Source organism: Mobula birostris, chromosome 26, assembly GCF_030028105.1.
Source record: "Mobula birostris isolate sMobBir1 chromosome 26, sMobBir1.hap1, whole genome shotgun sequence".
Classification (NCBI taxonomy): Eukaryota; Metazoa; Chordata; class Chondrichthyes; order Myliobatiformes; family Myliobatidae; genus Mobula; species Mobula birostris.
Genome location: NC_092395.1, coordinates 28,887,111 through 28,900,132, shown reverse-complemented (window position 1 = coordinate 28,900,132; position 13,022 = coordinate 28,887,111). Strand labels below are relative to the sequence as shown.

At 42.7% G+C, this 13,022-nt stretch overlaps 1 protein-coding gene across 1 annotated transcript in view; it reads left to right on the top strand.

Annotated features, from left to right (window-relative positions):
* yjefn3 (YjeF N-terminal domain containing 3) overlaps positions 1–6,933 on the top strand; it is a 132,315-nt gene extending 125,382 nt beyond the window's left edge. The window contains exons 4-6 of the mRNA XM_072244111.1: positions 1,546–1,659; positions 3,132–3,279; positions 6,734–6,933. Coding sequence (XP_072100212.1) covers positions 1,546–1,659; positions 3,132–3,279; positions 6,734–6,933 — 462 coding nt within the window. The remainder of the gene's footprint in view (positions 1–1,545; positions 1,660–3,131; positions 3,280–6,733) is intronic.
* The last annotated feature ends 6,089 nt before the right edge of the window (positions 6,934–13,022 follow it).

The window sequence follows — 13,022 nt, the reverse complement described above, 5'->3', positions numbered from 1 at the left end:
AGGAGAGGTTGTCTAACTTAACTGATTAGGGTGATACCAAGCTGGTGAAGTTTGGCAATCAGCTTGGAGGGAATCACAGTATTGAATGTCGAACTGAAGTCAATGAACAGCATTCTGAGGTAAGAGTTGGGGCTCTCCAGGTGGGTCAGGGCAGAGTGAAGTGCTGTGGAGATGGCGTCCTCTGTTGACCTGTTGGTGCAATAGGCAGATTGATGGGAGTCCAGGGTAGTGGGCAGACAGGATTTCAGATGTGATAGAACCAGTCTCTCAAGGCACTTTGCAATGATGGGGGTGAGTGCAACTGGACGGAAGTCATTCAGGCCCGTGGCAGTGGAATGCTTCAGCACTGGCACGATAGCGGTGATCTTGAAGCTTGTGGGGACAACTGCCTGGGCCAGGGACAGGTTAAGAATGTCTGTGAAGACCCCAGCTAACTGCCCTGCACAGACCCTGAGCACACGGCCAGGTATTCCATCCGGACCAGCTGCCTTCCGTACATTCACCCTTCTCAGGGTGAATATAAAAGCAAAGATATAATGCTGACATTTTATAAGGCATTGGTCAGACCGCTCCTGGAATATGGTGAGCAGTTTTGGGCTCCTTAGCTAAGAAAAAATGCGTTGGCATTGGTGAGGATCCAGAGGAGGTTCATCAGAATGATCCCTGGATGAAAGGGTTAATGTACAGGGAGCATTTGAAGACCCTGGGTCTTTACTTGCTGGAGTTTGGGGGGGGGGGAGGAAGTCTCATTGAAACCTATCGTGTATTGAAAGGCCTAGATAGAATGGATGTGGAGAGGATGTTTCTGTAGTCTAGGACCAGAGGACACAGACTCGGAATAGAAGGATGCTTTTTTAGAACATGGATGAGGAGGAATCTCTTTACCCAGCGAGTGAGTGGTAAGTCTGATGAATGCATTGCCATGGACAGTCGTAGAGGCCAAATCATTGGGTATGTTTAAAGCAGAGGTTGACAGGTTGTTCATTAGTCAGGGTAGCAAGTATTACAGGAAGAAGGCAGGAGAATGGGGCTGAGATGGATAGTAAACCAGCCGTGATAGAATGGCAGAGCAAACTCGATGGGCTGAATGGCCTAATTCTGTTCCTATGGTTAATGGTCTTGTGGCGTGGGGAGCAGTGGCTGAGATTCTGTTGGTGAGGCTGGGTACAGAGATGAGAAATAAAAACGTATTTATTTAGAGATTTGGGACGGTAACAGGCCCTTCAGGTCTAATAGAGCCGACACCACCTAATTACACCCATGTGATCAATTACAGTGATCAATTACACCCACGTGATCAATTAACCTACTAGCGGGTGTGCCTTTGGAATGTGGGAGGAAACCAGAGCACCCATGCGATTACGGGAGAGTGCACAGGCTCCTTACAGACAACGGCGGATTGGAACCTGGTTTGTTGGCCCTGTAATAGCGTTACGCCAACCACCACACTACCCTGCCACCCTAGAATAGAGGTTGTTAGATCTTTGACAACAGGAAGAAGCTGTCAATGAAACACTGATAATCCCAGCTTTGTTTTCCTGACAGGGATATGAACCAACCGTCTATTACCCCAAACGTTCCTGCAAATCCATCTTTTTGGACTTCACGGTTCAGTGTGAGAAGTTGGACATTCCATTTCTCTCCTACCTTCCGAATGAGGTAATAAAACTCGAGGCGATGCTTTCTCTGGTAGCTTTAGCAGTGGCTGGGCAGCCAGTGGGTCACCATGAGGGTGAGGAATGTAGGACTGCATTGTTAACCAGTTCAGTCGTGATCACACTGTATGGTGGGACTGTCCTATTTTATTATACTTTCATGGCTTTGCGCACCTTTTGCCCTAGAATTTGCACCTCCTACTTCTCGCTATACGCCCATAAATAGTCTCAAATCTATTTATGCCCCTACTGAGGGTTTATGGGACACACACACGATCTGGAGGAACTCAGGCAGCATCTATGGAAGTGAATAAACAGTCAATGTTTTGGCCCGAGACCTTTCTACAGGACCGAGAAGAAATATAGAAACATAGAAAATAGGTGCAGGAGTAGGCTATTCGGCCTTTCGAGCCTGCACCGCCATTCAGTATGATCATGGCTGATCAACCAACTCAGAACCCTGTACCTGCCTTCCCTCCATACCCCCTGATCCCTTTAGCCACAAGAGCCATATCTAACTCCCTCTTAAATATAGCCAATGAACTGGCCTCAACTGTTTCCTGTGGCAGAGAATTCCACAGATTCACCACTCTCTGTGTGAAGAAGTTTTTCCTCATCTCGGTCCTAAAAGGCTTCCCCTTTATCCTCAAACTGTGACCCCTCGTTCTGGACTTCCCCAACATCTTCCTGCACCTGGCTTCACCTATCACCTTCCATCTAGCCTCCTTCCCCTTCCCTCCATCTTTTTATTCTGGCATCTTCCCCTTTTCCTTCTCAGTCCTGAAGAAGGGTCTCAGCCCAAAATGTCAACTATCTATTCACTTCCATAGATGCTACCTGCCCTGCTGCGTTCCTCCAGCGTTTTGTGTGTGTTGCTTCAGATTGCCAGCATCTGCAGACCTTCTCACGTTTAAGGTGTATGGATAGTAAATTGTATGTCTTTAAGGTTCACAAAATAATTAAAAAGACTGGCCTCAGTCTGAATTTGTTGCAACAACATTCTCCACAGCATCGTGAACGTAGGAGCCCAAGGTGGATCAGGTCTGGGCCAGACCCTTAGGTTGAAAGACTGACTCTGGCATAGGATATAGATAACAAAGATTAAATTAGAAAATAAATTTTTAACTGAGATGATCAAAGATTTCAACATTTTATGTGGACCTTTTAGGAAGGTAGTGGAAAAGACACCTACAGTCTTCACCTAAGCTCCTTCTATATTGTCCCAGTAAACTGTCCCAGGACAGGTTAAAGACAGAGAAGATACAGAGTAGATCTTGCTCTACACTGTTCCATCAGATATTGCCAAGGAAGGGATAGAAGAACTGATATACATGCCAAAGCTCTCTCTTACACTGTTCTGGGAAGCAGATTGTTAGGATAAAAGAAAGCAGCATTTAATGAGCTAGCTTGAGGTGATCCTAGTATGTCTGATTCTATGACCAGTGTGGAATGTTTCTTATCTTTCCTCCTCCATAGGTGCAGCTGATAAATGATGCCTACAACCTGATCATAGATGCAGTGCTGGGGCTCTCAGATGAGGCGGGCCTGAAGGAGCTGTATTTCAATATCCTGACTACAATGAAACATGTGAAAATACCTGTAATCAGCATTGATGTCCCCTCAGGTAAAGAACACATAACTGCCTTCCAAAGCAGTACCGTCGGCTTGCACAATACAGATCATCACACCAGTGTCAACCCTTGGGAACAGCAAACCAGCTGGACCCTCCACTCAATCTCCTGCTCTTTACCCCTCCAACCCCCCGGCCAACTTCTTTTTCCCTGAGCTTTTCTCCAGTTCCCTTTCAGAAAATTCCACTGAAACTGCGTTGACTATCATTTTAGCCACGGCTTTACCCGGCACATATCTCCCATCTGGTTCTCTCCTCAATCAACTTAATTCACCGCTTTCTGTTGCACTGAACATCTTGCCACAGGTAACAATTCCTCCTTATTTACTCTATCATCCACTTCATAACCCGAAACCTTCATTTAAACAAAACATCTCTGCTCTCAGAGAAACCGACCCAGTTCTTCCAGCAGATGTATTTGACTGAAGTCCCTCATTCCTGGGGCCTTTGAAGGAAATAATCTCTACACCCTCTCCAAAGTGTTGAATAGGGTTGATTTTATGGACGTTGTTGCCATTATAAACACAAGGGATTCTGCAGAGCTGGAAATCCAGAGTAAATCGTATTTTGCTAAATAAATAAATATGCAGGAGGACCTCAGCAGGTCAGGCAACATCTATGGAAAGGAATAAACAGCTGATCTTTCAGGACCTGATGAATGGTTCTGACTCGAAAGGTTGACTGTTTACCTCTCTCTCCATCGATGCCGCCCGACCTGCTGAGTTGTTTCTGTTATAGTTACAGTAACTTCCATTCATCATTCACTATTACTGGAGAAATGATCTTCCTATTATTGGGGGAGTGGTGCTGAATAACTCTTCCGTTATAACTCAGAGTAACTCTTACTCAGGCAAAGCACCCTTCATTCTTTATTTCTAGCTTGTCCTTATTTGTCCCAATTAAAATTTGAATCCCCCATTTTCAAAACCCTCTCTGGCCCCACCACTCCCTTTCACTGTAATCTCCTTCAATCATAAAGCTATCCATTTTTGGCCTCTTGAGTATTCCAAAGATAATTGCTCCACTGTTCGTGATTACTGAGTTCCCAAGTTCCGGAATTCTATCGCTAAAATTGTTCACCTCTCCCTCCTTTTCTGCCTTAAGATTGTGCTTAAACCCTACCATTTATGACTACTCCTGCATCATTAATATCCTTTCTTTGTACTCCCTGAGGTGTTTTTATTATGTTAACAATATAAATCTTTTTGTTGCATTGATCTACTGTATATAATAGGTCTTTCTCTGTTGTGACTATGATCTAAGTTACTGGAGAGACACTGAAGCTGATGATAAAGAAGTCTTTATTCATTGAAACAAGCAGTCATTCTTCTGGAGATCCTCTCGGTAGAGTCTCACAAACTCAAAAGCATATTACATTTTTATGCCCTTTAGATCAAAGGTAACAGTAAGTGACTGAATACAATTTCAATAGTTACAAAGACATAATTTACTTCGATGCTTTGGGTTTGCATTTGGTACATACTTACAGTGGAAGCACATTGTAACTAATAAGACAGTACTGAATGTTCAAACATCTTTGCTGGGAGAAACTAATTAACACAGGTATTCTAAAAACTTCAGAGGGCAGAGAAGCAGACGCCCAACTATTGATAGATCAGCTATTTGATGTGCTAAGTGATAGTATCAGTTTGGTCTGCAAGCTTCCTTGAAATTGTTTCCAAATTACTTAACCCCATAGTACCTTGAATTGATGCAGGCCAATTAACACAACCCCATTGTCTTAACGTTTGGCTGATGTCTCATTGTAACCATTCTGTAAACCATATCAGGCCAAACAATGCTCTGCAGACATGGTTGTTTATTTGCAAAAGGGATGTTTTTAACTTCAATTTACTACTTGCAATTTACAATTTACATTAAGAACTGGAGACTAGTTCTTCCTTGAATTAATATTTGCTACATTCACATAAGTCCCGAATACCCCCTAACACTCCCCAGTTCCATTCACTGGCTGACTAAGTGGCCTTGGTAATTACAGGGCTTTTCCATTATTTCTCATCACACCGGCATCACAGGCAAGGCCAATGTTTATGCTCTGCCCTATTTACCTCTGAGAAGGTTGTGGCCACCTGCCCCCCGGAGCCATTACCGTCCTTCTGGTGACGGTGTTCTCATAAAGTGTTTGAGTGCAGAGTTCCAGCGCTTGGACCCAGTGATGATGACGGTTAAACTGCCAAGGGCAATGAATATCTGTAATTAAGCTTTCTGATTTTATTGGTCAGAAATGGTACCAGAAGACTAAATGTTTTTAATCAGATCTGGCCTGACTCTAAAAATCATAGCATGATAGGGATTCCAGGCATTGGGAGAGGCTTTGCAGTCCACTGGGTTCATGCCAACCTGAGCTGAACTGGTGAGACCAATTCCCTTTCCCAGCACTTGATCCATAGTTCTGTAGATTATAGTACATTAGGTGCTTAATCAGGCACCATTTAAAATGCATTAGAGATTTATCACTCTATCACTCTTCTGTGCAATGAGTTCCAGGCTTCCTCCCTCCCATCTGGTGATGTTTTTTCACCTCTCCTTTTGTATTTCTAACTCTTAACTTGAATCCATGCTCCCGAGTCGAACCCTTGGAATAATAGATCCTTCTGGTTTGACACATGAAAATGAAACCAATAATTAATACCAACAATAAGGCCAAAGGACAAGAGAGTTTGTCCACCTGGGAGAAATGGTGGCACCAAGAAAGAAATCAATGGAAGAATTAGCAAAGCAAACCTTCCCTTTACTATGCTGGAGAACAACAAGTCTTCAAATGCAACAAAGACAAAATTCTTCAACAGCAAAATCCTCTGTGTGGTTACACAGTTGACAGCAAGAGCAGCTCATAAGCTGGATCACTTCCAAAACAAACACCTGTGGAAGATTGTCAGGCCAAGAAGGATCTCAAGCTGAGCCGCACCGAAGGGTAAATGCAAAGTCTCTGATGGACAGCTTGCCCCTGTGTGAGGAATACAGCTGCCTGAAACAATCCCATGCTAGATACTAGATAGGTAGTATTGAAAGAGTCCACCCAAGGAGACTGTAGAAAGAGAAGACATGTGGCCTGATGTGGAATACAAACTGTGGTTCTCTCTCATGAGAGCCTTATCTGGCCTTGGAAGTATGAAGGGTTGAAAGTATGACTCACTCTGTCTAGGCTTCTCATAGTTCTATCCACCTGATTAAATTCTCCCTTCAGTCTCCTCTATTCCAAAGAAAACAAGCCCAGCCTGGCCAATTTCTCCTCATAAATAAAATTCTCTGGCCTTGGCAACAGCCCGGATATCTCCTCTGCACCCTCTCCTGTGCTTTCATGTTGCTCAGGTAGTGCCGTAGCCAGAACTGTACACAGTGCTCTGCTGGGGCCTAACTAGTGTTGTATGCTCTCCCAGCATACCCTCCCATTTAACAAAGGGTGATCTTTCTTCTATTTGTGCAGGCTGGGACGCAGAGAATGGGAAAGGCGACGGCATCAGTCCTGAGGTCCTCATTTCCCTGGCTGCACCGAAGAAATGTGCCACCCAGTTTTCTGGCAAATACCATTTTCTAGCTGGTCGTTACTTGCCCTATGACCTACAGAAGAAATATGACCTCAACCTCCCAGATTACCCTGGAACTGACTGCATAGTACAACTTTAAGGGGTTACATTAAAATGACGGACGTAAACCAGGAGAGGACTGACCCTAAGTAGAATCTCACTTGGATAAGCGTAGTGTCCACTCCTGCAGTGGGAGATGCACTCTCCAGAAATCCTACAAGTAGCTCATCAAGTTCCTTAAAGCCCCAGAATATGCATCTCCTCAGGGAGGGAGGGTGTTCTAGATCAGAACAGTTCCATTTTGTTTAGATTATCTGGTCTAAGTTGTGTGTTGCAATTTGTAATGTTTTATTTTTAACTTTTATCAAAGCTCTTTTTATGGCAGAGAATGACCTTTATGTAATTTCAAGAGACAGTGAACTTTTGGCTAGGCCAAAGCTTGGTGTATTCCTTTGTGACACTTTTGACCGTGCAGTTTACAGCTTCTAATGGTTATGTTGCAGGAGACCAGAGCATTTCCTGTATCTGTAGCCTTTCTATAATCCTAGGTACAAACAAGAGAAAATCTGCAGATGCTGGAAATCCAAGCAACACACACAAGACGCTAGAGGAACTCAGCAGGCCAGGCAGCATTTTGTGTGTGTTGCCATAATCCTAGGTTTAATTCTGGAGGTTGAAGTGGGAATGATATTGCAGACATTGGGAATGTTCCTACTTTGACCTGCTTTAATGCTGTGTTAACCTACAAGGACCTTGACCGTGGTAACACTAAGCAGTGTGAAGGTAGTGAACGGATGGGAGTCCCATTCCTGAGCCCTCACAAATCTCCACCCCGCTCCTTTTCAGCCATCTGATGGCAACGCCATACAGGGTAGTATTAGTTGACAATAGTAGTCACTATAGTTGGCCAAGTCTCCCAGTTTCTACTGACTCACAGGAAGGAGCCAAAAGAAAAAAGGGTCACTTGGGTTTATGAACTTTCCTCTGGAATGGTGATCAGATAGGAATGGTACAAAACTTTGGGGAAGCTATGGAAAAGAACTTCAATTGCATTATGATCAAGATCTCCCCAAAGCATTAGTGAACACCAGTGTTAACGTGATCTTACATGACATGATTGTTTTTGCACTGGGTTGAATAGGGATTTTGGTACATGTCTGGTTACAGAGGAAAGATAGATATGGAGGAGAGGGAAACAAAAGGGAGGATGTACAAACTCAGCAGTAATTCAGTGGAAATGGGAAAAGAAGAAAAACTGGATAAATGGAGGCAACCAGGCTTCCCAAACTTCTCCAGGACTCAACATTTATCAACAAGATCTTACTAGGCTTCAACAATATTAGTGAGAGAAGCCACCAGAGGCAAAGAGGATAGATGGATTGCAATAGGTTTGGGAAATGTGATGAATAATTTCAGGCCTCAAGAGATGAAGTCACAAGGAGACATCACTTTGTCTTTGAGGGAGTTATGTATTGATGAGATAAGAGGTCATCAGGTGGTGCAGTGAGCTAAGAACATGGGTTAGCAGTCAAGCTAATACAGTTCATGTGAAGTCGGAGATTCAAATGATTTGGCTTTCCTCCTTTAGTTTAGAATGAAGCCCCAAAAATATGTCATCCCAGTGATCAAAGAAGGGGTCAATTTCTGTCTTGATAATGAAATGAAGGTCATAGTGAATGATACCTGGGATAGGCCAGGTGGCCAATGTATACAGGAGGCCAAGATCTTACTGAATGGTGGAGAAGTCTTGAGGAACTGTATGGTCAACCCTCGCTAGTGCTCACTAATTTTCTAGCCTTCACTGAGTCTGGATTCCCTAGTCAGTGGTCTGTCAGCACTTAAACAACACAGACAGGTTATTATTATAAAAAAAGTTGCATCCCTGAAATTTCAGCTTCTGGGCTGATATTGCCTGACCCATTACAATTTCTGCTCCCTTTTCAGATCTTTATTACCTAAGGCTTCTACTGTCTATTTTGCAAGTTCATTATGCTTAGAATATGTGCTCACTGTAGAAGTTTAATAAATCATCCCGTAACATTGCTTCTGAGGAGCTAAGACATCAGGTGAAGTGGTCCTGGGGGGAAAGAGTAATTAGTATGGGGATATACAGATATAATTAGATCCCCTATTTATCTGGACTTTAAATTTCAGATTTTGCATTATAAAATTCTGAGTTTCACATTAATAATGGCAACAGTGCATGTAAACATGTCAAACTGTGATTACTCACTCTTGCCAGTGTTGGTGCTGGGATTCTAGCCTGATAAGTTAATAAATGTGAGCGCAGGATTTCATACTGCAGAAGAAAGGGTTTTTAATATATTGCATATATAAATATATATTGATGGATTATAATATATGATTTAGTTTTTTTGCACTTTTGATGGTGTTTTTTGAAGCTGGGTGGTTTATTCAGTAGTTGTAGTCATTGGGTATTAGACATAGGCACAACATTCCATCTCTCTTACGCTACTAATAAACTAGCTTATGTGAGTCAAGGTTCACATTCCAGTTTGCAGTAGGAGCAGGGCTGTTCTCATTGGAAGCTCACTTCGTGCACATAATCCAAAATACTTTATTGATGTGACAGGGTAGAGAGAGCATAATTTGATATCTGAGCCAGGTGGGACAATCTTTGCTCTGTATCTAACCTGTGGTACCCTTACCCTGGGACTGATTGATGTAACAGTGTAGAAGAAGCTTTATTTTGTATCTAACATGTCCCTACCTTGGGAATGATTGGGGAAAAAACAGTGTAGAGGGAGTTTTACTCTGTAATTCCTTAATAGGTTCACTCTGTCAGGATCTGTTGTTATTTTGCTAAAAATGTGAGTAAATGTTCTCTCTCAATGACTAATAAGATCAAATTCCAAATATAAAATTCTAGGCCTGGTTGATCTTCATATCTCTATTGATCTGCTCAATCCCAAATGTGACCTATTTATTGTTGTCAGCAAGAAACATTTAATGAGCTTTATCTGTCACAGTCACAGAGGTAACAAATCAACTGATTCCACGCTACACACTTATGCGGTATCTCTCTACTGTTATCATCACCTACTTAGCATTCATGAACTGCCGTTAATCTCCGATGCCTAAATTTTAGGGACTGTCTGTAAACTCTGCCCAGCTCTGAACAGACGCTCCATTGTGGATAAGGGAAGAAAATTTTAATGTTCTTGCTTTGCCAGATCCTGGATTGTTGTCGACTCATTGAGGCTTGTAATAAATAAAAGTCATGTTCATGGTTTTTGTTGTGTCCTTGATATTGGATGTAGGGACATGTTTGTTGCAACACACGTTTCCAGCAAGGTGGCCCAGCTTTCAACCTCACTGAATTTCTGCACATCTGTGACATATCCCACCCTGTACCCAGGCTCTACCACCTCCCTAGTGTTGGTCAATTGGCTTCAAAGTCAAAACCAGTTGCCAAAGCCAGAAGGAATGGGCTTAATAAAAAAACAAGGAGATTCCTAAAAAGGGGATTGGGCAGCACAGTGTTATAGTGGTAGCATAGTTTGGTTACAACACCAGTGACCCAGGTTCAGTTCTGCTGCTTTCTGTAAGGAGTTTGTACACTCTTCTCATGACTGCATGGGTTTCCTGCAGGTGCTCTGGTTTCCTCCCAAATTCCAAAGGCGTATCGGTTAGTAGGATAATTGGCCACACGGGTGTAATTGAGTGGCATGGGCTCAATGGGCAGGAAGGGCTTCTTCCTGTCCTGTGACATTAAAAAAAAGTCTGCATTTTGTACCAAATAACAGAATAGTCAAGCCCAGAAGGTCTTTATTTCTTTGTCTAATGCAATCTGCCCGATAGAGTATTCCCTGTACGTCCTCCAAGTAAAATGTTCATCTCTAACCAGCTTTGCTGCAGTCTTCATTGTATTTCTGTCTGCAGGTATTACCTGACCAGCCCTTCTCTGATTTGATTCCAAGTTTCCAACATTTGCTTTTTAATTTCAAATGTCCATCAGTTCCATTTTGAAGACCTCATTTGGTATCCATTTCTAACAATGGCCTCTCATCCACGATTTCCCCATCAGAGGCAATTAAAACTTGTGTCTCACCCATTGCAACTATTAATGATAATCTTCTGTAAAAGCAGCCAATCAATTGGACTCAACAGTTAACCTTTTCTGCCTATTTTCACTGTTCGTATGCAATATTTGACATCAATATTCATACTGACAGTGGATGGATCAAAACATTTGGCAGTTTAAACCACAGAAAGTTTTAATGATGTTCAGTCCAAATCCTAACTTGTACTAAATTCCACTCCTGCTGCTGAATATTCTGACCTGCCCACAGTTTGAAACAGATTATGATTAATAGCCTCTATTTCAATCCATAACTTCTCTCACACAGGATTTCCAACACATAGAGTAAGATTAATCGTTAAAAGATGCAATTATGGTTTTATTCCTATTTACATGTGTCCACCAGCTGAAATTAAACTGAGTAATTAACATGTGTCAGTGCCCATTAGAAAGCAGACGACCACTTTCAATTGGGTTCTTTCAGATTCAAGTACGTTTACTATCAAGGAATGTAATTTTTTACATTCCTTGATAGTAAATGTACTTGAATCTGAATCTAAATCTTCCATTTAACACTGGCAGTTTTTCTAAGAAAATGTTCACAGAACTTTCCTCAGTACTGTGACTATCTTTATCTTTCCGCTCTTTTGCAAAAAAAAAAATCAGATTTTGGCTGCTAACACAGGAATTCTGCAGATGCTGGAAATTCAAGCAACACACATCAAAGTTGCTGGTGAACGCAGCAGGCCAGGCAGCATCTCTAGGAAGAGGTACAGTCGACGTTTCAGGCTGAGACCCTTCGTCAGGACTAACTGAAGGAAGAGTGAGTAAGAGATTTGAAAGTTGGAAGGGGAGGGGGAGATCCAAAATGATAGGAGAAGACAGGAGGGGGAGGGATAGAGCCAAGAGGTGGACAGGTGATAGGCAAAAGGGGATACGAGAGGATCATGGGACAGGAGGTCCGGGGAGAAAGACAGGGGGGGGTGGGGGACCCAGAGGATGGGCAAGGGGTATATTCAGAGGGACAGAAGGAGAAAAAGGAGAGTGAGAGAAAGAATGTGTGTATAAAAATAAGTAACAGATGGGGTACGAGGGGGAGGTGGGGCCTTAGCGGAAGTTAGAGAAGTCGATGTTCATGCCATCAGGTTGGAGGCTACCCAGATGGAATATAAGGTGTTGTTCCTCCAACCCGAGTGTGGCTTCATCTTTACAGTAGAAGAGGCCGTGGATAGGCATATCAGAATGGGAATGGGATGTGGAATTAAAATGTGTGGCCACTGGGAGATCTTGCTTTCTCTGGCGGACAGAGCGTAGGTGTTCAGCAAAGCGGTCTCCCAGTCTGCGTCGGGTCTCGCCAATATATAAAAGGCCACAAAAGCAGATTTTGGCTGCTATTTAAGTTGGAAAAGTATGGAATGATTTAAAGATGAAATTCCTTCACCATTTCTCAATGCTCTCAGTTTCATCTTCATTCAAGTGACAAAACTATCGAACTATTCCAGGATGCACAATCCTCCAAAGAAATTAAGGAAAGCATGTGATTCCTCAATGGAAGATTTACACTAAGGTCACGGGTCACAGGGATAAGTTCCAAAACATCTGACTTACATCTCAAAGGAAATCTCTTCCCTTGGTTTATAAACTGAAACACTCGAGAACCACTGAATGGAAGAATTGGAGCAAGTGGCCCTTAAATGCAGGATCAAAGACAAGTTCAAAGTTGAGTTTGTGATCGTAAGCACAGGTGCAGTGAAAAGCTTGCAGCATTGTCTCAGGCACATATTATCATATAAGCAGCATTCATGAGAAAGCCAGCTGGTGGGGTCATGGCACCTGCACCGGGTTCCAAGGTAAGTTCAATAGGTTTCAATAGGTACATTTAATGTCAGAGAAATGTACACAATATATATCCTGACGTTCCCAGGTTCGAATCCAGCCAGCTCCTTGGCACGCTTTCCATCCTCAGCCTTGTTAAAAAAAAACAACAGATAAATGCACCACAAGGCGCAGAGAGGGGAAACAAGCATTCGCGAAAAACAATAAAAATGTATATACTTTTTAAATATAAGAAAACACAATTAGATCAAAAAAGAGTCTGACAAATACCAGAAGATCTGCAAATGCTGGAAATCCAAGCAGCACACCAC